The 27,992-nt window shown below is 45.8% G+C and overlaps 1 protein-coding gene across 6 annotated transcripts in view; it reads right to left on the reverse strand.

Annotated features, from left to right (window-relative positions):
• LOC136833119 (TGF-beta-activated kinase 1 and MAP3K7-binding protein 1-like) overlaps positions 1-27,992 on the reverse strand; it is a 532,423-nt gene that overhangs the window by 391,238 nt on the left and 113,193 nt on the right. For all 6 annotated transcript variants that reach the window (XM_067094762.1, XM_067094763.1, XM_067094764.1 and 3 more), the window contains one exon: positions 11,053-11,222. In XM_067094762.1, coding sequence (XP_066950863.1) covers positions 11,053-11,222 — 170 coding nt within the window. The remainder of the gene's footprint in view (positions 1-11,052; positions 11,223-27,992) is intronic.

Below are 27,992 nucleotides of genomic sequence, written 5' to 3' on the forward strand. Positions count from 1 at the left end.
CTGCTGCTACTCTTCTCACTACGCAAAATTTCGTGGGCAGTTATTCTGCGTCGTCACTAATTTAAGAACTTGTTTTGGCGCTCTCGCCTTTATCCTATGATATAACTAAAAAATTAGCTACAAATCATTTCTTTTAAAACACTTCTTCCCTATCTGTTCCTAATGTATCCTTAATATTACACCAATTACAATAACCCTTACCTTATCTTTACCTTCGATTCTGTCACCCTTTATCTTTTGCCCTTCGAATAATGTAATCGAATCATTTTATGAATTACGTTATTCCTCAGTTCGTCTACCTTCCTAGCCTAGTAATAGCGAAGCTAATTCTCGTTACTAATTGACTAGGTCCTGGCAAGATCGGCACTCTTATGTTCTGAGTCCTGCTGGGAGAGTTAATTTGAATTCTGAATGAAGTTTTGCCTTACGGCCCAACACCTAGAGCTCAGAACATAAGCAATAAATGTAATTACTGTACATGATGACTTACTGTGATATTACATCTATTTAACAGAGAATGGGAAGGTTGCCTTTCAAACCAGTCAGGTAATTTTAAATTGAGTTTATTTACAAGCTGACCAATCAGAAAATTAATATGAAATGGCTGACTGTGCAGCAAACAAGGCACATGCAATGTGCAATAAGAGTAATACTATACATAGCAAATAAATAAATCTGAGAAGGGCTACAGCCCTGAAAGAGTTGGACAAGCAAATGAAAACCACTGCTGTTGAGACTGGTTGATAAATAATAATTAAAATGGTGGCTTTAGCACATCGTGAACGCAGACGGGGGCCGGTCACGTGCCCCTGACTGCTGGTGGTCAGAAGAATCTTGTACATAGCAAGATGGTAGTTAAATGTCTAAGGCAATTTGGTTCACAAGGGAAGGAGCAGAAAACTTGAAGAGCCAGATAACAAAATTCTGGAAAATAATTCCAGGTTAGCATTCAGATACACAGACTTTCTCTCACATGAAATTACGTATTCATGATGAAGGAAATTATCAATCAGATTTAATTAGCGCATGGTAACACTACGGTGGGAATGCTCTAATTATTATCACATAACATGCTAGGCTGTGGGAAACAAAGGGACTTTGTTTTGGGAGAAAGAAAAGTTGGAAATACTGACAATGGAGAGAAATTCACAAGAAAAAGAGCACTGGCATTACTTTCAACTTCAAAGATGCACCTTATTGCATCTGTGCATGGAGCTCGCTTGCAGAAGATGAATTCCGGCTGCAGAAGTCCCGACACTTGGCCAGTGCGAGAGGGAGAACAGCACCAGCTTACTGCTCTTAAGGTCTAGAGAGGAGTCACGGAGAGGTCAAACGGAGACGCCCCATTATCACAGTTTTTTAAAGTAAATTGTATTTTTCCTAACTATACAAACCTGAGGTCCTTTACATTAGGGGATTACTTTCAGGTGTAGGCTGGAAACAGCCACTGAACTTCAAACAAGGTGGTTAGGCAGTTGACTACTGTCTGGGAGGCAGGAGTATCGCCTGCCCGGATGTAAACATTCCAATTTGCCTTTCGGCCCAGGTATCAGATTGAGGGGTGGCATGAGGTGGGCATAAAGTGTAAAGGACCTCGGGTTTGTATAGTTAGGAAAAATACAATTTACTTTAAAAAATTGTGATTTGTTCCAACACAATATACAAACCCTCGGTCTTTTACATTAGGAAACTTACTGATTGGAGGGAGGAATCTGATTAAGTCTCTATGAACTGACTGGAGTTCACCATCTTGTCTTCCCTTCCTGGTTGTGACAGCGAGGAAGGGAAAAACTGCCTCTGACAAAAGGTCGGGTTGTAACAAACGCGGGAAGAGTTGTCAGACTTCTGGGTCCCTTTGCATGAAAGAGGAAATCGTCAGTTCATGTAAAGTAGGCTAGGAAGAACTTGATGTTGGATGACATAAAGGCAAATACAAGCATTGGGTTTGTCTTATAGTCATGGTCTCCTTCCCCCCCGCGCCCCCATTACAAGAGGAAGGAGTGGGGTTGCTTCTATCAACCTGAATGGAAAAATAGAACGGGAGCTCCCGTTGGGTGCTTACCTGCATCGACCGCCAGATCCAGCTTGTAACAGCACGTCCGCTCTCTGCCTGTGGGAAGAGAGCCAGGATGGGGAGAAAGAAGAGAGGCCAGTCACTCCACATTCATTCTCCCAATCACAACCGTACAACTTAGGCGAGATGCAACCTGTCCTGTTAGAGGAGCTGGGTAAGCTACACAACTTGTTGAGCAGCCACCACAGGACCCAAGGAAAAAGTGTCCAAGGACTTGTGTGCAACATCCCGGAGGTAGACGGAGGTGAAAGTAGTCTGCTGGGACCACACCCCCGCCTTCAGCACCTGTGACACCGACATATTCATCCGGAATGCGAGGGATGGACCAATGCTGCGGACCTCATGAGCTCTCAGACGAAGCGTAACGGTGTCGTCTTCTCCAGCAGCAGAGTATGCTCTCCTTATCATCTCGTGAAGCCAGAAAGAGATGGTGTTCTTGGACACTTCTTTCTTGGTCGAGCCAGTACTAACGAAGAGTCGACACTCAGGCTGGAGGTGTCGAGTCCTCTTCAGATAGCGCCGCAGCACTCTAACAGGACACAGTAGCATCTCGTCTGGTTCATTACCTACAAAGTCCTCTAGGGAGGGGATCGTGAAGGGCTTGAACCGTGCGTCAGGGACCGAAGGATTCTGAGTCTTCGCTACGAAATCAGGGACGAAATCGAGCATAACTGATCCCCATCCCCTCGGGTGTTTAACATCAAAGGAAAGTCCATGACGCTCACCAACTCTCTTCGCCGATGCCAGGGCTAGCAGGAAGGCGGTCTTGAGGGTCAGATCCCTGTCTGACGACTCTCGTAGAGGCTCGTATGGTGCACGAGTCAGGCTCCTTAGGATGAGAGTCACAAGGAGAAGATGTCTACTCCTTTCAGCCGTAAGACTAGGCCGAGTGCGGCGTGGTAGCCTTTCACGGCTGAAACGGAGAGAAGCTTCTCTCGGCGAAGGAAGACAAGGAAGTCCGCGACCTGCTGAACAGTAGCTCCGACCGGAGAGACATCCCTTCGACGACACCAACCACAGAAGATGGACCACTTTCCTTGGTATACCGCTGCGGAGGATCGTCTGAGGTATCCTGCCATCTCTGTTGCTGCGCGACGCAAAAAGCCTCTCGCCCGCAAGAGATGGTGGATAACCTCCAGCCGTGAAGACACAGGGAATGCACTGCCTGGTGGAACCGCTCTATGTGAGGTTGATGCAGCAGGTTGGGCCAGGGGGGAATCTCTCTCGGCACCTTGGAGAGGAGAGCTAGCAGGTCTGGATACCAAACGGCCTGGGGCCATTTGAGTGCCACCAGAATCATTCTGAGTCTCGGGGTGATCATCACTCGGCTGATGACTCGGCGAATCAGACAGAACGGGGGAAAGGCGTATACGTCGAGGTTGTCCCACGGGTGCTGGAACGTGTCCTCCGCAGCGGCCCATGGGTCTGGCACGACAGAACAGAAGACCTGGAGCTTTCTGTTGTGTCGGGTGATGAACAGATCGATGGCTGGATGCCCCCACAGGTCAAACAGCCTTTCTGCTACCTCCTGGTGGAGGGACCATTCGGTCCCTACCACCTGGTTCTGGCGTCTGAGCTTGTCTGCCACGACATTCCTCTTGCCTGGAATGTACCTGGCTGACAGCTCTACTGAGTGAGTCGTGGCCCACTCGTGCACCTGCATCGTCAACTGATGAAGCTGGCGGGACACCAGGGCCCCCTGCTTGTTGACGTATGCCACTACCATGGTATTGTCGCTCATCAGTACCACGGAGTGTCCCATCACTCGATCCTGGAACTCTTGGAGGGCCAGGAAGGCCACCTTGAGTTTCAGGATGTTGATGTGAAGGTGCTTGTCGTCTCGGTGCCACACTCCCGAAGTCAGCAACTCCTCCAGGTGTGCGCCCCATCCCTCGGTCGATGCATCTGAGAACAGAAGCATGTCCGGAGGGGGAGTATGCAGGGATACTCCTAACAAGAGGTTCCTGTCATCTGACCACCAGCGAAGGTCCTCCCTCACCTCCTTGGAAAGAGGGATGAGGAAGGACTGGGGGTCTCAGGACTGGGACCAATACTCCTTTAGTCTCCACTGAAGAGACCGCAGGTGAAGACGCCCATGAGGTACTAGCTTCTCCAAAGACGACAGGTGACCAATGACGACTTGCCATTGCCAGGCTGGCTGCTCCTGTCGTGACAGGAACAGTTGTGCTGCCTGCCTGAACGTGCTGATACGAGAGTCCGAGGGAAAGACTTTCGCTGCCACCGTATCTATCAGCATGCCCAGGTACTTTATCCTCTGTTTGGGGGTGAGATCTGACTTCTCGAGATTTACCACGATCCCTGGATCCCAGCAAAACTCGAGGAGCCGATCCCTGGATCCCAGCAAAACTCGAGGAGCCGATCCCTGTCCTGTAGCAACTGCGAGTGAGAGCCCGCCAGGACTAGCCAGTCATCGAGATACCTCAGTAGACGTATCCCGTGCGAGTGGGCCCAAGCTGACACGACAGAGAAGACTCTCGTGAACACCTGGGGAGCGGTCGAGAGCCCGAAACAAAGTGCCCTGAACTGGAAGACCATCTCCCCGAGGACAAAGCGGAGGTACTTGTGATAGGACGGATGAATGAGCATTTGGAAATACGCATCTTTCAGGTCCACCGTAAGCATGAAGTCGTTCTCCCTGATGAAGGCAAGCACGGATTGCGCTGTTTCCATCGTGAACCGAGTCTGGCGAATGAAACAGTTCAGGGGAGAGAGGTCTATGACCGGTCTCCATCCCCCTGAGGCTTTCTCTACGAGAAAGACATGGCTGTAAAAGCCTGGAGACTGGTCCAACACGACTTCTACAGCACCCTTGCTCAGCATGGCTTGCACTTCTTGCTGTAGTGCGGTGTCCTTCCAAGATCCTTGTACATAAGTTTGGAGATGGACCGGAGAGTAGGTGAGGGGAGGCCGAGACTCGAAGGGTGATATCCCCCCCGAAGGACATCCATTATCCAGGTCTTGGCTCCGTGTCACTGCCATGTTGCCCAATGGCTCGACAGGCAACTACCCCACCTTCAGCAGCTGTTGGGGGGGAACACTGCCCCTAGCATTTCCACTTCTTCTTCCCTTTGCCCCCTTTACCGGCTTTGAAAGTGGGCTGAAAGGGCGGGAGGGACACCCCTTCCCGAGGAAGAAGAAGGCTGGGTGTTTCCCCGGGACCCCTTCAAAGACTGGGACTTCTTAGGGGCCGAGGAAGTGCCAGCCTGGCCTGAAGACCTGGCCGCAGTGGAATGCGAAGACCCGGAGGTCTTGGCCACTGCCTGGTGGACAAGCCGGTTGCTGTCATCGGCCTGGCATTTGTCTACCATGGTGTCCACCAACTCTCTGGGGAAGAAAGAGGAGGAACCCAGCAACAGTCCATTCCTAAGGGAGATTGCTGACTTGGGACCTACAGACCTGGAGGAGCGAGAGAGAAAGGCATCTCTCCGCTTCATAACCAGGTTTGCCCACAGGTTCGCAGTCTGGTGGGCGAGGTAGGAGACAGCCCTACCCCCAGACTGGCACAGTCTCCCAAAGGCGGAGTCCTCCCCAGGTACGATGGCGCCCGAGGAAGCTGCTACCTTCGATACTGTGAAGGACCACAGATCGAGCCAGGACACTGCTTGGAAGGCCGCCATGGCGATGGCTTCCAGGGTTGCAGCTTCTTGCTGGGAGAGGGAGATACTCTCTGCAGTAAGTTGCTGCAACGTCAGACCCGGATCCAGACAAGTCAGGTCCGGGTCAACCTGCTTAGTCAGCAATATCCCTACAGCTGGCATGTAAAAGCGCTTCTGGTGAGGCAGAGAGGGGGAAAGAAGCTTATCCGAGAGGCCTGAACAAAGTGAGCTGTCTTGCCCAGACACAAGACTGTTCACCTGGTCCAGGACCCCCTCGGCAAGCGTGGACCACGGCAGCCCCACGAAGCCTTGGGTTCCTTCTTGGGTCCCCAAAAGGATTTGAGGCGTGACGGACAATCCACAGAAGAGGTCGTGGTCCCTTCCCCAAGGTCATTGTGCTGACGAATCAGCGCAATAACCTCTGCAAAAGTCCTCTGTATCTCGGGGATGTCCGCATCCTGGGGTAGAGGACCCTCGAGTCCCTCCAGAGTGCGATCCTCCCAATCTACTCTCCCTGCAGGAGGGAGAACCTCGGCAGACCCCCGTGATCCTTCCTGGACCAGGCGGGCGTAAGACCTGGTCGAGCCAAGGACCGAGCCAGGTTTGTACGCCCACGAGGTAGAACTCTGAGGAGAAAACTTGTCAGAGCTCTTCCTGTCTGACTCTCGCCCCTTGGAAGGAGCCGAAGGGGCGGAGGGGACAGGCGAGGAAGATCGGGCGCTCCCACTGGCTTTGCTGGCAGAACCAACAGAGGCAGTGGGCCGGGAGCGGTCACCAACGGCAGCCCTGGTCGAGGAGAGTGCTTTAGCCTAGGCGAAGCAGTCTCCTGAGGAGAGCGGAGCGGCTCGCATGAGCCGAGCTGCACGCTCGCTTTCCCCGAGCCAAGCTGGCCGTGCGGACGTGGCTGGGGATTGGGAGGAGTCGAGCACGTGTCTGGCTGGCGCGAGCTTGCGCTGTCCTCTAGATGCACCCCAGTCTTCTTCGAGGCCATAGCCTCTCAGGAAGACTGAGCAGGGGACCTCTTCTCCACCTCTCCTGGCGTTTGGCCCTGAGGGGCCGAAGCGCTATCCCGAGAACCTGGCTTGGCACTCACAGGAGTGCCAGCAGGAAGAGCCGGGGCACCTGCAGGCCCGGGTTCTTTCTCTCGCCCCACGCCCTGGTCTGTACAGCGAGAAGTTTCTCCTGTATCAGCCTGGGGTACCCGGGTCTCCTTGGGGACCCGGGTACTCGGAGCAACTCGCGTACGAGTGTCTGACACGGACTCGCTGGCCCTAGAAGCAGGAAATTTCTTAGGCATGGGGGGGGGGGTGCGGACCTTGGTCTGCATGCCCTTGGCTCCCGATGCGACTGACTCGGAGGCCAGAGCAGCGGTTCCCTGATCCGTGGATCGGGAAGAGCCGACGAGAGATCCCACTGCCTTCCCTGTAGAAGAAGGCAGACCCTTGGAAGTCTCGGTGCGAGACTTCTTAGGCGGTGGAGAGGCAGACTTCTTCTTCTTCGGCCGCGAAGCCTCGGAAGGTGAAGAAGAAGAGGCAGCAGACGATGACGATGATGAAGATGAAGATGACGACACCTTTCTAGACCTCTTCTTCTTCTTCTTCACCATCTTCTTCAGTATCGCCATTAGATCCCCAAACCAAGCAGGCACAGCCGAAGACTCAGGAACAGGAGGAGGGGCTGCAGCAGAAGGCGCATCCTGGGTAGAGACCGTGGTGCTCGGGCCAGCACTTACCTGGGCGGAAGTAACCGCATGTCAGCCAGGAATGAAAGTAGGGAGGGCCGGGAATGCTGGCACGGGTGGTGCGTGGGCAGCCAGGCCGGGCCGCGCCAGGGTTGAAGGAATGGGGAGAGGGACAGATGAAGTGCCGGGCTGGATTGAGAAGCGAGGAACCATAGTCAAAATCGGGCCAGGGACAGCAATGGGAGCAGAGACAGTCACATAAGGAAGGGTTGACGTCACCATGTAGGAGGGGCCCAGTCGTGTGAACGGGGCCAGGAACCCAAGAGGCAGTGGTACTGCATGATGCATGGCAGGGGCAGCCAAGACCTGGGTATCCAGGTGCGAGGCTACCGACACCGGGAGCTGGGCGAACCTTGACATGGTGACCGATGTTGTGGTGACTGTCGTTGCAAAGTGAGTGGTCGCTGGAGAGATGTGAGACCAGTCCCTCCAGTGACGGTACGCCAGGTAGGCCCAGGTGTAGCCAGGTTGATGTGGAGTCCGTTGCCTGGCTATCCAGCCCAAGACCTGAAGCGAAAGTCGGGTTAGTTTGGGAAGCCTCTACCCGCTCTGGAGGAAAAAACTCCCCTCCAGAATGGGAAGAGACCCCCGAGAGGATGTCCCAATCCAACTCTCCCCCGCGCCCTTCCACAACCGATGAGACGAATGAGGAAGGGAGGGGGAGTCCTCACCCGAAGGAGAGGGAGCAAGCAGGGGAAGACCCGGGAGGGAGCAGCGAACCTGACACATTCGCTACCACTGGAGTCGTCAGGGGCGTATTACCCTCGGACGACTCCTTGGTAGGCTTACGACGGTAATGTCTCCTCCCCTCGAACTTCCTCCATTGCTCGGGGACCAAGAGCAACACTCACTACAAGGAGCGTCGCGCGAACACACACGCCCCCTGCAAGATGGGCAGAAAGCGTGTGGGTCCGCATCGACGCTAGACCTAAATGAATCACATTTCTTCCCTCCTACCCTGGGACACACACGCTGGGGATAGGAAGGCTTAGAAGGCTCGTCCATAATGAATTCAGGAAGAAAAAACAAAGATTTCCCACCAAAAAATGAAGAAAAGAACAGTCAGGCAGAGAGCGTGAAGACAACGTCCGCATGCTACGACGGCCGAAAGCAAATTGGAATGTTTACATCTGGGAAGGCGGTACTCCTGCCTCCCGGACAGTAGTCAACTGCCTAACCACCTTGTTTGACGTTCAATGGCTGTTTCCAGCCTACGCCTGAAAGTAATCCCCTAACGTAAATGACGAGGGTTTGTATATTGTGTCGGAACAAATAGTTTTTATTCTTTATCCTAACTGTGAAACACAGAAGTCTTTCAGCCACTAACTGTACTTTTTGTAAACAAGGGACAAGTCAGGGGCCTAGAATCATAGCAACACCATGTTTTCTAATTCTAGCATCTACTCCACAATAGATCAGTACGTATCCATCTCCCGTCTTGACCAGCGCTTTTACCTCTATGCCTGGTTTCAGCCATTCCTAATAAATTGAGTTTTCTCTCTTTCATCAAATCTAGTATTTCATCTTCCTTATTATTGTAAGTGCCAGCATTTAAGGTATGGTGAAGATATAACATGATAATAATGCAGCATAAATGGATTCAGTAGTTAAAGTACTAATTTCATTACCATTACCTTTATCTTAAGTACAGTTGTTACAGCCTACTTGACTTATACAAATGGAAACTGTGGATGTAACACCCAGCCAACAGTTCACATGCACACACAACTTGTATCTCACGTATGGTGCAACCCCTTAAAATAAGATATCAATTTTCTTCTTAAAATATCGCATGATACATGAGTATATGAGGTAATACAATAAGGTAACAACTGATAAGAAAGTTGCTACATAAGAAAACATTAATGGTGATAAAACCATGATCAACTGTGGTTAAACATGGGTAGGATACCTACCTACATAATTGTGTCATTTACAAGAGAGAATAAAAAGGTTTCACCTTTTTTTTAACTGTATTTATACAGTAGATTTTGTTACAAATATGGGAAAATAATGTAGATAATTACCTTTATAGTTTAAAGTGTGATGGTTGTCTTTCTACGCATATCGAGTCGAGTGTTTATGGTTATGTGGTGTTAACAAGGTAACGTGAATCTGGGTATGGAGTTGCTGTTTTGCACCCGTAGAGTTTTCCCTTGCCCTTTTCTGGGTTTCTGCCTTATCCGACAGGGCCTTGGATTTAATAGTTCTGATAATCAAAAGATTACTTCTCCAAGTTATGCTTCATTTAGCAACTAATATTAATGATGTAAGTAAAACTTAGTCAACTGATGATTTTGACAATGTACACATTTCCAGAATGCAAATGGCACATGACTGTAATGTTCACATTTCATAAGATGGTGATAATACAAGCTATATGATTGGATCAAGAGTTTTATCAAAAATATAATTATTTTAGATACAACTGTATTATTTGACTTGCAAATGGATACTGGTAGAATTTCAGATCACGTTCTCAAACAGGGAAAGAAAATCACTTTACTAAAATTCACACACGAACTGTTTTTTTACATATTTTATTAGCAATGATTTGCAGTAGTTGGACTGTTCACCAAACATCTCAAAATTTCTTAGCAACCTGGCTGCCAGCTGAACAAGTGATACTTTCACTTTAAGAAAAAAATTATAAGCATAAAAATTAAGTAATGTCCAGCAGGCACATCACATTATGTAACTAAACTGTCTACTTTAGTCAGAACTTTTAACACCTGAGAAAAGAGAGTCACACACACTTTACAGTACTAGCAAAACCAAAAGCTTAAAAGTAAAATTATTTTTCTTTCACCAGTTGGTTGGTTAAATAGAGGTGCCAGTGTTGCCTCTCTTAACTCTTTAGAAGAAAATAAGATTGTAATTTCAATAATGACCGAGTTGCCTGCTAACCTTAAACATTTACCCATAATTTTACTAAGCCTGCATCTAACTTTGTCCCCTTTAATGCCTTTGCTTAATAAACCCCCTTGCAAAGTCTAAGGATGGTAACAATGCTGAGTTTACTTTTCAAGTGACTGAATATCTTCCTAGGAGTTAATCTTCAATTTTGAAAAAGTTATGCAGTCAGTAAGTAACATAAATTACTATCTGCATTACTGGAATAACTGAGTAAAAGAAAGGTGACCAAATCAATTCATCCTATCCTTGGTTTATTGATGGCTTTGTTATTTGAATCCTCAAGGTTCTCACAAAATTTCTTGGGCTGAAGATGTGATTACACTTGCCAAGTTCCCTACTTCTATTAGTAACACTGAAATTTCTGTGACTTCAAAATCAGGGGCTCACTGTGTAAACCAGTTTTCATCACACTACCCATTCTAACATACTGTGCATACAGTTATACAATGTAAAATCTTGAAGCCACTTGCTGCTCACTACTGGTCTAAAGAACCACTTACAGTAAATAATGATAGCAGAAAATGCATAGCACAGTGTATACAGTGACAGGTGAAAAAAAGCAATGGAAAGTGTAGGTATACAGCTTGAAACAAAAAATTTATTGATCCATGAGGTTATTAAATCTAATCCCTGCAAAAATTTAGGAGCCACTGTACATTAAACAAAATTCAAGAACTTGTTTAACATTAACTTATTTTACCTACCTGTGAAGCAAAGTAAGCTGCCCTAGCTCCATCATGACCATCAAAAACACCATACAAGTAAGTGTTATTCTCACGATCAAGACAAAAGTGTATGCTGCGATCTTCAAATTCATGTTCTGAACATGGAGTTCCATCTTCTCGGTACATTTGGTTTGCTGACATTCCTACACCTAGAGAAAAAATTAAGAAAAGTTTCAAACCAGTTGCAAGTTTCACTGATACACAGTATATCTATACAAATGCCTTACTTCTGGGTTGCATAGAGATCACACTTAATCCCAAGCAGAAACAAGCAAAATGGTCATTTGATGAAAACCCCATAAGGAGGATGTTACCTACAATGAGCTTTTCAATGCCACACCAAGCTCCTCTTCATCCCTATTCTATCTCATGCCAAGGTGTCAAATTTTCCTTGACCAAATATTCACCATTTACTTGAAAACATAAAAAGAAGAATTCCTTTGGATTAACCCTATTATATCATACAAATGTAACTCACTTGCCTATTTAAAGCACTTTTATTACAAAATGAAAAGAATCAGTTCACTGGTAACTGCCCCTGGCCCCCACTGCCTATCATATGCTAAAGCCTCACCTTTTATCCATTGTTGGGAGCCCTACAATCTTCAGTCAATCAGCAGGGCAAGGAGAAGGGTACTCTTCATTATGCCAAGTAAAGCACAAGTAAGAGCTGTGTACAGTCACTCAAAATAACATTGCAACATCTTCCAGAAGTTTTTGTTCACCTAACAATAATTTATTCTTTTGACATATACAATAGTGCACCGAGATAACGGACCGTAGTATACCGTACTTCTGGATATACTGGTGCAAAATGGAAGTATCAATTTGAGGGTTTTTGCCTCCGGATCGAGCGTCAAACTGTATTTTCAAATTACATGCCACAATGAATGCTGGGAGTTTGAGTGAGGGAGAAAGCACATCACCCAGGTTCACCCAAACTCTCAATTGGCCACTTGGTTGCCAGAATCCCTTGTGTTGACGCGGCTGACCTGCATTCAGTTTATCTCGACCCTTTGTGTGCAGCACATGGTGTTTATTTCGCTTTTTTGTGATTTATAATGATTTGTGCAATGGCTTCTACTCAAGAAAAGCATTCAAGGAAGCGTTTAAGCATCTAGGAAAAGCTGGATGCTATTGCAAAAGTAGAGAGAGGTTGGTCGCAGAAAAGTGTGGCTGAACTTTATGATATCGGTGAACAAACAATGTCTGACATTATGAAGGCTAAAGGCAAACTGGCAGCATTTACGAATAAAGGCTATGATATTGAACATGGAGGGGACAAAGCTGGTGCTCCTCGAAAATCTATGAGGGTATCGGAAAACAACAAACTTGAAGAAATGGTACTGAGATGGTACTTGCAGCAACGTACAGCAGGAGTCAGCATCGGTGCTGAACAGCTCACTGAGGCTGCCAAGAAACTGAGCATTCATATTGGACTGAAGGAATTCACACCATCGATTGGTTGGGCTTTTTGTTTGAAACAGAGGCATGGCATAGGCCGAAAAGTAAGTGTCAGGAGAAACACTGTCTGCTGAAGAAGATGCTGCGAAATTCCGAGAAAGGATTTGCCAGTTGACTGAGGACGAAGGCTTGCTGCTATCTCCAGTTTATAATGCCGACGAGACTGGCATTTATTTCAGGAAGATGCCTGATCGTACGTATGTTAGGCGAGAAGAAACGAGGGCAAAAGGCCACAAGATAAGCAAAGGAAGAATTTCCATCCTTTGTTTGAAACAGAGGCATGGCATAGGCCGAAAAGTAAGTGTCAGGAGAAACACTGTCTGCTGAAGAAGATGCTGCTGCGAAATTCCGAGAAAGGATTTGCCAGTTGACTGAGGACGAAGGCTTGCTGCTATCTCCAGTTTATAATGCCGACGTGACTGGCATTTATTTCAGGAAGATGCCTGATCGTACGTATGTTAGGCGAGAAGAAACGAGGGCAAAAGGCCACAAGATAAGCAAAGGAAGAATTTCCATCCTTTGTTGTGCAAATGCTGACAGGATTCACTGACTCAAACCTTTGTGTGTTGGGAAGGCAAAATGGCCACGGTGCTTCCGAAACATCAACATGAATGACCTGCCCATTTTGTATGGTTTTTTGAAGAATGTAGGGTTCACCATGCGTCCATGCGTATCTTTAAGCCTTGGTTCTCCAATTATAATTATTTCATCCCTGAAGTCATCAAGAACCAGATGAAGACCCTCAAGATTTCCCGGGACCATGTTTGTGCCCTACTGATCCTCGATAATGCACCAGCTTATCCTAATGTAAAAGAATTGGTCAGCAAAGATGAACAGGTTCATTGTCTTTTTCTTCCTCCAAATATGACGACTTTGATCCAGCCAATGGATCAAGGAATAACTGTGGCAGCAAAGAGGCTCTATACCAGCCTCTTGCTGAAGGAGGTGCTCTGTGTGACGGAGGGCGCCAAAGAAACAAGAGGACAACAGACTCTCGCCAAAAGGAAGAATTTCAATCTTTACTCGGCTTTCCATAATTGGGCGAAGGTGTAGATACCGTGAAAGTATCTACTCTGCAAAATGGTTGGAATAAACTGCTGAAGTGCGAAGATTCCATCGCCAATTACCAGGGGTTTGAAGACGACGTCATCCTCGACCAACTTCGAGCGGCAGGTGAAGAGGAGTTACAGGTCAAGGATGTTGAAGAGTATATGGAGGAAATGACACCTGATCCAGGTTACAAGACACTCACAGAGGAAGAGATAGCTGAGCAGGTAATACATGAAGGTGCTGCTGCAGAATATGACGACGATGACGGCAACGACAAGGAAGAGCAGCAGTGAAAGAAGGTGCCACTGGGTGAGATAGCTCAGTACCTGGATCTATTAACCCTTAAACGCTGAGCCTCTATTTACAAAAACGTCTCCCGTATGCCGGCGGCGTTCGGGAGTTAGCGCCGAAGCGGAAAAAAGTTTTTTCAAAAAATCACAGCACGCTTAGTTTTTAAGATTAAGAGTTCATTTTTGGCTCCTTTTTCATGTCATTGCCTGAAGTTTAGTATGCAACCATCAGAAATGAAAAAAAATATCATTATCATATATAAATATTGACATATATGACAGCGCAAAAAAAAATTTTCATATATAATTTTATACAAATCGCGCTGTGAGCAAAATGGTTAAAGCTAACGGATTATTTTTTTTTTCTTTGTATTGTACACTAAATTGCGATGATTTTGGTATATAACAAATTGTAAAACGATCAAAGCAACACAGAGAAAATATTATCACACTATGATGCATGAATCCGTAATGAGCGGACGTAAAAAAAAGTTTTTTTCAAAAATTCACCATAAATCAAAATATTGTGCTAGAGACTTCCCATTTCTTGAAAAATGAATATTACTAGACTGTAAGTGTTTTAGCTTACAATTGCAGGTTTCGACCATTTCGGTCGAGTTAAAGTTGACCAAAGGTCGAATTTTTTCTATTTATCGTAATTTACGTGAAAATATTTCAAAACTGATAAAAGCTACAACCATGAGTTATTTTCTGTTGTATTCTACATGGAACTGCGCACATTTTCATATATAAAAGTTTATGTAACGACTAATATAAAACGGTGCAAACATTACGACAACGTGACGAAGGCATTTCTGAGATGTTCGGCCGAGTTACCACGCGGACGTAAGGAAAATGTTTTTTTCAAAAATTCACCATAAATCGAAATATTGTGCTAGAAACTTCCAATTTATTGTAAAATAAAGGTAAATGATTGAATATTACTAGAATGTAAGAGTTTTAGCTTACAATTGCGTTTTTCGACCATTTCGGTCGAGTTAAAGTTGACGAAGGTTGAAATTTTGGCAGTTATCGTGATTTATGTGAAAATATTTCAAAACTGATAAAAGCTACAACCATGAGCTATTTTCTGTTGTATTCTACATGAAATTGCACACATTTTCATATATAAAAGTTTATGTAACGACTAATGTAAAACGATGCAAACATTACGACAACGTGTGAAAGAATTTCTGAGATGTTGGCCGAGTTACGCATAACGCACAGAGCGTAAGGAAAAAGTTTTTTTTTTTTAGAAATTCACCATAAATGGAAATATTGTGCTAGAGACTTCCAGTTTGTTGCAAAATGAAGGTACATGATTGAATATTACTATAATGTAAGTGTTTTAGCTTATAATTGCATTTTTTACCATTTTGGTTGAGTTAAAGTTGACCGAAGGTTGAAATTTTGGCAGTTATCGTGATTTATATGAAAATATTTCAAAACTGATAAAAGCTACAACCATGAGTTATTTTCTGTTGTATTCTACATGAAATTGCTCACATTTCCATATATAAAACTTTATGTAACGACTAATATAAAGCTGTGCAAACATTATGACAACGTGACAAAAGAATTTCTGGCGCGGACATAAGGAAAAAGTTTTTTTTCAAAAATTCATCATAAATCGAAATATTGTGCTAGAGACTTCCAATTTGTTGCAAAATGAAGGTAAATGATTGAATATTACTAGAATGTAAGAGTTTTAGTTTACAATTGCATTTTTTTACCATTTCGGTCGAGTCAAAGTTGACCGAAGGTTGAAATTTTGGCAGTTATCGAGATTTATATGAAAATATTTCCAAACTGATAAAAGCTACAACCATGGGTTGTATTTTGTTGTATTTTACATGAAATTGCGCACATTTTCATATATAAAACTTTACGTAATGACTAATATAAAACAGTGCAAAAATTACGACAAAATGACAAAAGAATTTCTGAAATTTTCGGCAGAGTTACGCGGACGTTTTTTTTTTTTTTTCAAAAATTCACCATAAATCGAAATATTGTGTTAGAGACTTCCAATTTGTTGCAAAATGAAGGTAAATGATTGAATATTACTAGAATGTAAGAGTTTTAGCTTAAAATTGCGTTTTTCGACCATTTCGGTCGAGTCAAAGTTGACCGAAGGTTGAAATTTTTGTAGTCGGCGTATGGTGCGTCCACTTGGCACCCAACAGACAATTTTAGTCGACGTATGATACGTCCAGTAGGTATTTAAGGGTTAATGGGCTTTGTGGACGACCTTACTAAGCCACACATCTCCAGTCTCTGCTACCCCTTCATCAGCTAAAAGACGTGCTTGATCTACATCACAAGGGCTTTGGAAGAAAGCAGACGAAGGTCGACAACTTCTTTAGGCCAAAGACGTATGTGCCAAGTCCTGCTGCTGCCCCTTCCTCCACCCTCCAGCCATCCATGTTCTTGGCCTTGTCATTGATAATGCTGAGCAAGAAGACTGGTGTGAGGCTGTCCATGAAACGCTTCAGGTACGCTGAAGGCGGTGATTCTGAATAAATCACTGCCCTTCACCTGCCACTACCACACGGGAATTTGTCCTTCGCCTGCCACTACCACAGAGCGACTTAGGATCTTCATTCCACTTTCATGGTGAGTACAGCCATTATAAAATAGCCTAGGCCTAGGCTAGTTTCATTACCCCACATACTTGCTTATCATGCGACTCGAGCTATAAAACAGGTTTTGACGTAAGAAAAACGTATTTTTGGTAGTCACTCTTGAGTCCTCATGGAGTTACCCCCTATGGTGTGCCAGTGCTTCATGGTGACTAGACCAGTATCAAAGAAATATTTTTCTTGCCTGGTCTTGTAGCCAGGTATTGTGTAGTAATGAAAACCCTACAACATGTGATGGAGTATAATGGACTCAAAGATAAGAGGGCATTTTTCCTTATCTTCAGCGAGGCTGAACCCAGTTTTTCCTACTTCAAAAAATGCAAGAAGTGACTATTGCACATGTGCGTCTGCCATCTTGTTTACGACCAGGGCAGGCAAAAGACCAGCTCCATTACTCTCTGCTGGTCAATGTAGGATGATCCTTTGCCCAAATCCCATGCCTTTTGTCAGGGAAGTGGGAGGGTTTTGAGGACTCAACAGCAACTACCAAAAATAGGTTTTTCCTATGTCAAAACCTGTTTTTTGATAGAGTAGTCACTTGTTTCATCCTCAAGGAGCTTTACAAAAGAAATTGACCGGTGACAAAAGGCTTAAGCTCTTAAAATTTTAATCCCAAACAACCCAAAGAAAAACATTCATGGTCCAAGGTCATGCTACAAATTTCAAGCCCCATTCCTTATTCTAAAAAACCTTTTGGGGTTTTGGTAACAAGAAACGAGAAACTGAACAAGAACTTGCATTTTTAGGGTGAAGTTCTCTACTGAGTCACCTGAGTGTGCTGGGTGTGGTTGCAGTCTTTTCGTATCTTCCCAGCAATAGTCAGCATACTCACCTGTTTTCTGCTGTAGAGCCTATGGGGTAAGACTAACCATACCACCTACTGACATGCAGTGTAGACAAATTTGTTCAAGCTCATGGCAGTAATGTTTTATGAACACTGTCTCTGAGGCCCACCCTGTACTTTTGGAGACCTCTTCAAATGAGACATTTCTGAAGAAGGCCAATGATGTACTTACTTTCCTAATGTCATGTGACTTAGGAAAGGAGTGTGGGTTTGCTTTTTTAATGAGGGGCACTAAAATTATTCTTAGCCCTTGCAGAGAGAGTGGTTTATTTGTGCTAGGGTGTAGGGAAATCGGACCTTCTGGGATGTTTGCCATGACCTCTAGGTAAACCTCAAGTGCTTGAACTGGGCATAATGTTTTGTCTGCTAAACTGAGTTTCCTTATAAGAATAGGAGATTTCCTTCTTAAAGGATCCTCATTCTTGGCCAGGAATGATGGGCCTGGGGACAATAATAATTGATTATTAGCAGTTTGTGTGATGTATCGTCCCCATCTAAGAGAGCCCAGTTCACTAATACGGGCTCCTGACCCTAATGTAATCAGGAAGATCGCCTTTTGTAGCTTGTGAGTTGTGGTTGTATTGGGTCCACTGAATTGAGGGGTAGATAGAAGTCCAAGTACTGTACCTTGTTCAGGGACCAAGTAACTGGGAGTCTTCCGGGAGCGGGTCTTTGTACAGCAAAAGAACGCAGAAGGGAATTAACAACTTCTATGCTGGAGTCAATCCCAAATCCATAAAGCAAGGGTTCTGTTAATGCTGCCTTGTATGCCATGATTGTTGTAACCGCAAGGCATTTGTCCTCAAAAAGATATATCAGAAAATTTAAAAGTGTTTCTGTAATAATTTCAACTGGGCTCTCAAGTATGGATATAATCTAACCGTATCTTCCATATGAACTGGTATTGTTGGATAGATGACGTCCGAAATTTTTGCACTAGGTACCAAGCAATGTTGGGTGAGTACTTTTCACTGTATATAATGTTTAAAAAATCCATATGTGAAGGCCTCAGCTCAGGAAGGAGGATGTGTCAATGATTTTCCCTCCTACTTTCTGGGATAGAACAGCGGACGACAGTGGGACTGACCTTTTCGCCCACTGTTGAAGTGATAGGAACCAATGCCTGTTTGGCCAATTTGGGGCTATTAAGTAAGCTGTTCCTTTGAAGGTTGGGAGTTTGCTCAAAACCTCCGAAATCTGGGACAATGGAGGAAAAAGATATATCGTCCTCCACTTGTTCCAGTCTTGTAGGAAGGCATCTCTTGCTATTGCTTGATTGTCCAAGTTCGAGATACATACACTGGGAGTTTGTGATTCTCATATGTGGCGAACAGGTCCACTTCCGGTTGTCTGAAAAGAGTAGTTGTCCAACATCCACTCTGTTGAAGCTGTCGTTTTCCTCAATAGAGAGTCTGCTATTATGTTGAGAGGCCCTGTGAGGTGAATTGCAGACAGGTGCCACTTCTTTACTTGTGCCATCCAAAGGATGGCTAGCATTACCATGTTGAGAGGAGGTGAACGTGATCCCGATCTCTTGATGCAGGACATTGCAGTCGTGTTGTCTAGAACCAACAGAATATGTGTCTCTTCTGGAGGTTTGAGTTTTTTGAGAGACAAAAAGACAGCCATCAGTTCCAGGAAATTGATATGACACTTCCTCAGAGTAGCTGACCACCTCCGTGCCACCTGATGATCCTCCCAATGTCCTCCCCAACCTGTCAACAAGGTATCTGTGTGTACTGTCACTCTTACAGATCGAAGAGTCATGGTGACCTGTTTCGCCAGAGATTCCTTCCGGGTCCAAGGCTGAAGTATCTCCCCAAATTTTTTATTCTTTTGGTGAGATCGGTCTCACATCTTCTTGCATGCAATTGCCAAAATGTGTTCACATTTTTCAATTACAATCTGAGTATTGGATCTATTACCAATGCAAACTGCAGCAGACCCATCATGCGTTCTAATTGCCGTCTGGAAACTATGGACTGCTCTAGGAACCTTTTGAGGTTTTTCCTTATTCTGTTCCAAGTTTTGATGGGGAGAGACAACAGGCCCTGAAGAGTATCCCAACACAGTCACAGCCACTGAAAGCGTCTGCTGGGCGTGAGGCGGGATTTTTTCCAATTTATTATAAAACCTTTTGACTTGAGTCTGTTGACCACTGCTCTTAGGTGTTTCAGGCATTCTTTTCTGGTGGCCCCCAGATTAACAAGTCGTCTAGGTAAGCTATTAGTTGTATTCCTTCTTTATTGAGTTCCTGGACAACTACCATTGCTAATTTTGTAAAAATTCTTGGGGCAATGTTTAGTCCAAAAGGCATGACTTTGAACCTGTATGTCTCTTTCCTTATCCGGAACCCTAGGAAGGGGCGAAAGGGAGCGGCAATAGGGATGTGCCAGTATTTGTCTTTCAGATCTATAGAAACTGTCCAATTACCTTTTGGAATGAGTGAACATACTTGGGGAACGGGAGTCATCCGAAACTTTTGGCAAACAATGTACTTGTTCAATGTTGATAGGTCGAGGATCATTCTTTGTTTGGATGGAATCCTTTTTGGGAACACTGAAGAGACATGCTTAGTGGCAAATATACACACGTTTCTCTATGGCACCTTTTAACAGGGCCTTCTGCATGCAATCTTCCAGAGAGGGGTTTGATGCTTGAAAGAACCTCTTTAAAGGCGGGGGAGGATGAGACCACTTCCACCCCAGCCCGTTGAGAACAATGCTGTGTCCCCGAGGAGAAGACTTCCATTCCTTGTGGTGTCTTTGAAGCTGACCCCTGACCAAACAATTCCTATTGATATGCCCCTCTACCTCTATCCTTTCCTTTGATAGGCATTCAGGGCACTGCTTTTCCTTTTCCTTTGTAAGATGGTTTTTGGACCTTATGAATAGGATGTCCTTGCTGATGTGGCTGTTGTCCTTTTGAAGGGGGTTGTCCCTTCTGACTACCTAACTGTTTATGAGGAAAAGTTTTGGAAGTGACTGTAGGCTTAAAGTTCCTGGAATCCTCTGGAAGCCTTTTGGTGGCAACTTCTAGCAAGGTGGAAGATATTAAGAAGAGTCCTAGCAAGGAATTCTGACGAAGCTGTCTCATCTGAGATGTTTCTCATAGGGGTCCCAAACTGCTGAGTAGCAACATCCAAGGGGAGCTTTTTCCTTTCAAATGGGAGTTGAAGTGTTGTCCACTCCTTGGTGGAATTTTTCGAAACTGGGAGGACTGTGGCGAATGGTTTTAGTTCTGCCATTGACTCTCGTTTTCTAGTTACTACATAATTCTGAATGTTTGCCTTCACACGGTTAATTATTTTAAAGGTGAAGAGACGGAAGGCTGGAGGCACTTAGTGAGCAAGTTGGGTTTTATTCATAATGGGAGGATAGATCCACCTACCGCTGACCTGGTAAAGGGCGTCACTTATAGTTTTTAATGCTGTATTCCCACATAACAGAACTGTTTCCTTTTGATGTTTCTCCATGTCTGGCAAAGGTGGTATCAGGCACCATTCTGTATTAGGGAATGCTGCTCCGTCTCTGAACTCCACATGTACAACTTCAATCATGGTTTTTCTCTCATTAATCCTTAAACGCCGACTGGACGTATCATACGTCGACTAAAATTGTGTGTTGGGTGCCGAGTGGACATACCGTACGTCAACTACAAAAAATTTCAACCTTCAGTCAACTTTGACTCGACCGAAATGGTCGAAAAACACAATTGTAAGCTAAAACTCTTACATTCTAGTAATATTCAATCATTTACCTTCATTTTGCAACAAATTGGAAGTCTCTAGCACAATATTTCGATTTATGGTGAATTTTGAAAAAAAAACTTTTTCCTTACGTCCGTGCGGTAACTCGGCCGAAAATTTCAGAAATTCTTTCGTCATTTTGTTGTAATATTTGCACCATTTTATATCAGCCATTACATAAAGTTTTATATATGAAGATGTGTGCAATTTCATGTAAAATACAACAAAAAACAACCCATGGTTGTAGCTTTTATCAGTTTGGAAATATTTTCATATAAATAACGGTAAGTGCCAAAATTTCAACCTTCGGTCAACTTTGACTCGACCGAAATGGTCAAAAAACACAATTGTAAGCTAAAACTCCTATATTCTAGTAATCATACCTTCATTTTGCAACAAATTGGAAGTCTCTAGCACAATATTTCGATTTATGGTGAATTTTTTAAAAAAGCTTTTTCCTTACGTCCGCGCCAGAACTACTTTTGTCACGTTGTCGTAATGTTTGCACCGTTTTATATTAGTCGTTACATAAAGTTTTATATATGAAAATGTGCGCAATTTCATGTAGAATACAACAGAAAATAACTCATGTTGTAGCTTTTATCAGTTTTGAAATATTTTCATATAAATCACGATAAGTGCCAAAATTTCAACCTTCGGTCAACTTTAACTCAACCGAAATGGTCGAAAAACGCAATTTTAAGCTAAAACTCTTACATTCTAATAATATTCAATCATTTACCTTCATTTTGCAACAAGCTGGAAGTCTCTAGCATAATATTTCGATTTATGGTGAATTTAAAAAAAAAAAAAAAATTTCTGGGTTGTCCGACCTGTGTCAGCCGGTGAAATAACCATTCAGCACTTATTTCTAGGTAAAGCTATTGCTAAATATACCAGAGAAAAGCTAAATGCTAAGCTGGAGTTACTACCCCCAGTGCGAGCTCCATGAAATGGAGTCGTGTATGAGAAAGGGTGAGATTGTCACAATCACAGGCCTCCGCCCTGTAAACATTCCCAATGTCAAAAGTCCCACCAAGTGAGGTGCCGTTACAAACCCCAGCACCACTCATGGACTGTAAACAAACCAGCGTCACCTACATTCCATTTTTAGCACGCGTCGCTTTTGTTTGCCTTTTTTGTGTGCGCTCTTTTGAGGCTTGTTTTCTTGATTTAATGGCATCCTCCCAGGATTCTTCATCACCTAAGTTGAGTACCATCTCTTTATTTTATTTTAGGCGTTTGAGGCTCCTTATTTCCCTCTAATTTAATAATTAGGGGGATTTATAACGCCCGCCTCGTCCACCTTCTCCCGGCCTCATGTGACCTTCAGTCTCGGTGCGGGATTTTTATGTCGGGGCTTTGTTCCCCTTCATTTTCTTATGTTTTGGGCCTTTTGCTTATCCTATATTCAATTGGGCATTATTATTTATTGTTTTGTTACCATTCTCTGGGGAAGTTCGGGTCCTTGTCGTTTAGGCTACGGGTTTCCCCCCTCGGGCCTATCCGCTCTTTATCAATTCTTATATGTGTTGTATTTTGGACCCTCACTTCCTCCAGCATTTGGGTATATTATTTGAGATGGTACAGTTATGCTTATTAGGTTTATTTTAGGCCTAGCGCACGGATGTCTTTGATATTTACGGATTATGTCCTTTGTTTTTAATCTTGAAGGTCGGCCATTTTCCCTCCGCGCTCTTATCGCGTTGGGTTTGGTCCTCCCTTCTACATGTGTCTTTATGATTATTTGAATTATTGAATTATTTTATTTATGCCTAGGTTAGGTTAACTTTTTAGGCTAGTCTGGTTGATACCTTCTCCCCCTGGGCTACCTCCTTCAGCAAGCCGGCTGTGTTAGGTTAGCCTAGGAGTTAGGCTATGGCGTTCTGTTCCCTTCCTCGGAAGGAAGGTTTAGGTGTGTAGGAGGGCCTCATGGTTGGTGCTTCCCTTCGGGTGGTGTTATGGTTAGAGGTGTTGGGCCTGCGTTATCTCCCTCTCCCTGTTTCGGCCTTTCCATTTGGACTGTTGAGTCCTAATAAGGTTAAGCTGGAATAGCGAGGGTATCTTGCGTAGCCTACCCTCGTCCGATCCACACCTTCGGGTTAGCTTTCCAACTTCATGTATATACCCCTCTCCTACCTCCTTTCTCCCCGCCCCACCCTCCTTGCTCTCTCCCCCCTTGGTTCGCTTTCATATACTTTGTTAACTTACCAAGGCTTGAGAGCTTTACCCTGTTCCTTACGCTATAGCCTACATCCCCTTCCTCTGCATTGATTGGTTTTGTCCTCTCGGTGCTGGGTTTCGACCTTACCCGGTCGGCACCCTGTCGAGGTCTTGTTTAGTGACCGGGGTGCTCCCACACCCTGTTCACCATTCCTTTTACCTTTCTTTGCTCATTTGGCCTTTGAGGGTTCCCCATTCTCTCCTCTCTCATTATCGTTCGTACATGTTCGTCCGATCGAGAGGGAGAAAGGTGGATCTCTTGGCGCCCGGGGAGTGCTTACTCACCCCCTGGTCGCCGCTACTGGTCCCCCTCTCCTGGCCTGTCCCAACTCCCCCCTCCCTCTAGCATCAGTGCGTTGTTTTTCCCCAACCCGGGTGTCGTTCTCCCAGACCGTCTTATGGATAATTGGAAGATATTCTCTTTTTAGGAGGTTTGGTCACCTGACTTTCTCCTTCTTTCAGATTGACCGCAGCTCTCGTGACTCTTCGCTTATGACCCTCAAGACCTGGGTCAGCGGCTTCGGGAGGAACGTCGGGGCAGGGAAACCCTACGTACTTTCTAAGGATATTTGCAGCGTTCTCTTCCCCGGCGCCTGGATCTCAGCGTCAGTTGCTGACGAAGTAGCCGCCCCTTTGATCGCTGGGATCCAGGAGATGACTCAGCCCTCCCAAGAAGACGTGGCCGCATGCAGAGAGGTCACCGAGGATGTTGCGGCTCTTAATTTGAATCTGGAGCCCATGAACGTGGACCTGGATCTCCAAGCAGGTAAGGGGGTAAGTGAGGCAGGTGAATATCTGTTTAGCTCTCCTTCTTCTTCTGCTTCTTCTTTCCTGGGATTCGTGAAATCCTCTTGCCTTATGGACAGTGCAAGGTCTACCGTCCCTAAGGTCAAATCTGTTAAGAAAAAGACCTTGAAGTCCCAGAAAGCACGCTCCGGGGTTCCCTCGAAGACGTCACGGGCTCCTAGCCCCGTGCCGTCTACGAGCAAGGCCTCTACCTCTGGGAAGGGAGCACGACCCAAGCAAAGTAAGGAGGTTCCCCCCCTCCTTCCTTTGATGCAGAAGCATTTGCCGAGCTTCTTATGCAGAAGCTCGACAAAAGAGTTGACGACAAGCTGTCGCAACTCTCGAATCAGTTGTCATCCTCCAATGCTTCCGTGCTTTCCCTATCGCAGCAGGTTAAGTCCCAAGGGACCTTAATCTCTGGATTCATGCGTGGCGGAGCGGCCAACATATCTTTCTCCGTTCCAGACACCTCCACCCTTCCTCCCTTTGATAAGGGGAACCCTTGGCGCCTGACCCTTTATGCTCCCCAGCATGAGGGTACCCTTACTATCGAGGGCCTAGGCACCCGTAGGTTGGAGGAACTCGAATTCTTCCCTCCTGATCTGGAATCTCCTTACCCAGGTTTTGCCAGACTCACTGAGGAGGCATGGATTCGGTCCGATAAGGTCCCCAAGGAAACTGTCATCTTCCGAGGACCAGGCCCAGTCGTCTCTGCTAAGGACTCAATCGGAGTGGCAGGCGGAGAACACCAAACTCACCCCGGCCAAGGGGTGCGTTTACGATGTTCTCTTTGGGAGAGGTTCTTCCACCCCTTGCACCTCAAAAGTGGCTTCCCTCACTAGCCAAGCTTGCATGGAGGGTAAGCCTCTTCCTCATCTCCGGAGACAGATCCCACCTCTCTTGTCTTCCCCGGAGATTCTGAGTTTTGGGAAGGAGCCCCAGCCACTTTCACGGTAACACGACTTGACCCTGACTGCGCTTCTAACCTGTTCAGTGAGCAACTGCCTAAGATCCCGGAGTTGCTCCTGAAAGCTGAAGCTGAGAATAAGGACAGGCTTAGCAGGTCCTTAAACTCTCTGACTTTGGCAGAAGCAACGTCAGTGGTCTACAGCGAAGATGCTTTATTCCAGGTGCTGACGAAATCTCTCTTGGCGAGTTTTCAGCAGGACCTGTATGACTTCATCAAGGCCCGGATGAACTGCCAAAAGCACATCTTTTCGGCAGCCACCATCCGTCATGAGCCTAACAGGCTTATGAAAAATTCCATCTGGGGAGCTAATCTCTTCCCCCAGGAAGAGGTTGATACGGTCCTAGCTGAAGCAACTAGGGCCAATCAGAGTCTCCGCTCCCGTTGGGGTCTATCATTCAAGAGGAAACAGTCTGAGCCGGCCGGAACCCACCCTAAGTCCGGGTAGAAATTTAAGAAATTCAAACAGCTTCCTACTCAGACTGTCTTGCAGGCTGTCCAGGTTCCCGTTCCTGGTTATCCTTCAACCTCCCAGTCCCAACCTCAACCTCAGTATGTGCTGGTCCAACCAGCCCATCAGCCTCTCGCTGCCCCCTTCATGTGTCTCTTCCCCAGCTTTCAATGCTTCATATGAAAGCCAGGGGGCATTTCGTTCAATACAGAATGCAAAGGGAACTAGAGCCAGAGGATACTTTCGAGGTAGGGGAACACCTCGCTCCTCCTCCAGAGGAAGAAGAGGCAGAGGCTCCAGAGGAGGCAGACCCTCTCCTGCCCAGTGAGATATCTCAGGTAGGCGGGAGGTTGTATCATTTTCGGGACCAGTGGAGCTTCAGTCCATGGGCCCAGAGCATAGTCTCCAAAGGACTGGGGTGGAGTTGGTGCAAGGGTCCTCCCCCCTCAGTCAGGTTCCATCAATCACCATCCAAGGCTCTGAAGGACTTTGTGAAAGATCTATTACAAAAGAGGGCAATATAGAAAGCGAGACACCTGAAATTTCAAGGCAGACTGTTCAGTGTTCCAAAGAAAGGTTCCAGTCAGCGAAGAGTAATTCTAGACTTGTCTCGTCTAAATTCTTACATTCAATGTGACAAGTTTCGAATGCTTACAATCTTGCAGGTTCGGACCCTACTGCCCCGTGGAGCTGTAACCACCTCTATAGATCTTTCAGACGCCTATTATCACGTCCCGATTGCGAGAAGGTTCTCTCCTTATCTGGGGTTCAGACTGGGAAATCAAGCATACTCGTTCAGGGTCATGCCATTCGGTCTCAATCTAGCCCCCAGAATCTTCGCCAAACTGGCAGATACGGTAGTTCAGCAACTCCGGTCTCAGGGGATCATGCTAGCCGCATACCTGGACGATTGGATCGTTTGGGCATCCAACGCCAACGAATGCCGGAGAGTGACAGCCATAGTAATCAGCTTTCTGGAATCTCTAGGCTTTCAAATAAACGGAGAAATCCCGCCTAGTTCCGGAGTGTCGCTTTCAATGGTTAGGGATCCAGTGGGACCTGTGTTCACACAAACTATCTCTTCCGCCAGCCAAATGGAGAGAAATAGCCAAGGCAACCAGGCAGTTCCTCAAGAACAAGAAAGCTTCCCGTCGTACCCGAGAAAGAGTCTTAGGTTTTCTTCAGTTTGCTTCAGTGACGGATCTACTTCTGAAATCCAAACTGAAAGATATTAACAGGGTATGGCGGAGCCGAGCCAATGTCAGGTTCAGGGACAAGGTGTCTCTGATCCCGCCGATTCTGAAAAAGAGACTCCGGCCTTGGACGACAGTCAAGAGCTTATCGAAGTCAGTACCTCTTCAATTTCCTCCTCCGGCATTAGTAATTCACACGACGCTTCCCTAAGCGGGTGGGGAGGATACTCTCAACACAAGAAGGTACAGGGACTTGGTCCACCATGTTCCGCCAGTTCCATATCAATGTCCTGGAAGCTATGGCAGTCTTTCTAACCCTGAAGAAGCTGCGTCCAAACAATCTGATTCATATAAGACTGGTTTTGGACAGCACAGTAGTAGTACATTGTATAAACAGGGGAGGTTCCAAGTCGAGTCGGATCAACCAGGTTATGATAGCAATATTCTCCCCTAGCAAACAAACACCGGTGGCATCTGTCTGCTACCCATCTTGCATGGGTCCGAATGTCATTGCAGATTCCCTATCCAGGACAACTCCTGCTGGAGTCAGAATGGTCCTTGGACAAACATCATTCAGATGGATTTGCAGTCAAGTTCCAGGTCTCGAAGTAGATCTCTCTGCAACAGAATGCAACCACAAACTACCTTGTTATGTTGCTCCCAACCTGGACCCTCTAGCTCACTCCACAGATGCAATGTCAATAGATTGGAACAAGTGGCAAAGGATCTATCTGTTTCCCCCAGTAAACCTGTTACTGAAAGTCCTTCACAAGCTCAGGACATTCAAAGGTCAGATAGCCCTAGTGGCTCCCCAACCGGCCAAGAGCAACTGGTTTCCACTTCTTCTAGAGCTGAAGCTTCGGTGCTTTCAAATTCCCAACCCAAAACTGACGCAAATAGTACAAACTCAGGCTACTTTCACACGTATCGACTTTACGCCATCCGCCGTCCACGGCACGACGTCGTCCTCTCAAATAACCATGGATGTCTATGGACGCTTTCACACATATCAACTGACGCCGTGAACGACTTGGCGCCGTCGACGGCGTGAAATGTACACAGGTCTCTATGGACATGTTCACACGTGATGGCGTTCCGCCGTCTGTACTGGACGGCGCGAGTCGCGACACTACTTTAGTTGTTTCCTGACCACAGATGTGTGCATAGTATTGCTCGCCAGTCAGAATGGAAGACGTTGACATAGACGTTGAATTGTTGATTAGCCTGGTTCAAGAGAGGCCTGTTCTCTGGGACAAAAGCC

Source organism: Macrobrachium rosenbergii, chromosome 51, assembly GCF_040412425.1.
Source record: "Macrobrachium rosenbergii isolate ZJJX-2024 chromosome 51, ASM4041242v1, whole genome shotgun sequence".
NCBI classification, from domain to species: Eukaryota; Metazoa; Arthropoda; class Malacostraca; order Decapoda; family Palaemonidae; genus Macrobrachium; species Macrobrachium rosenbergii.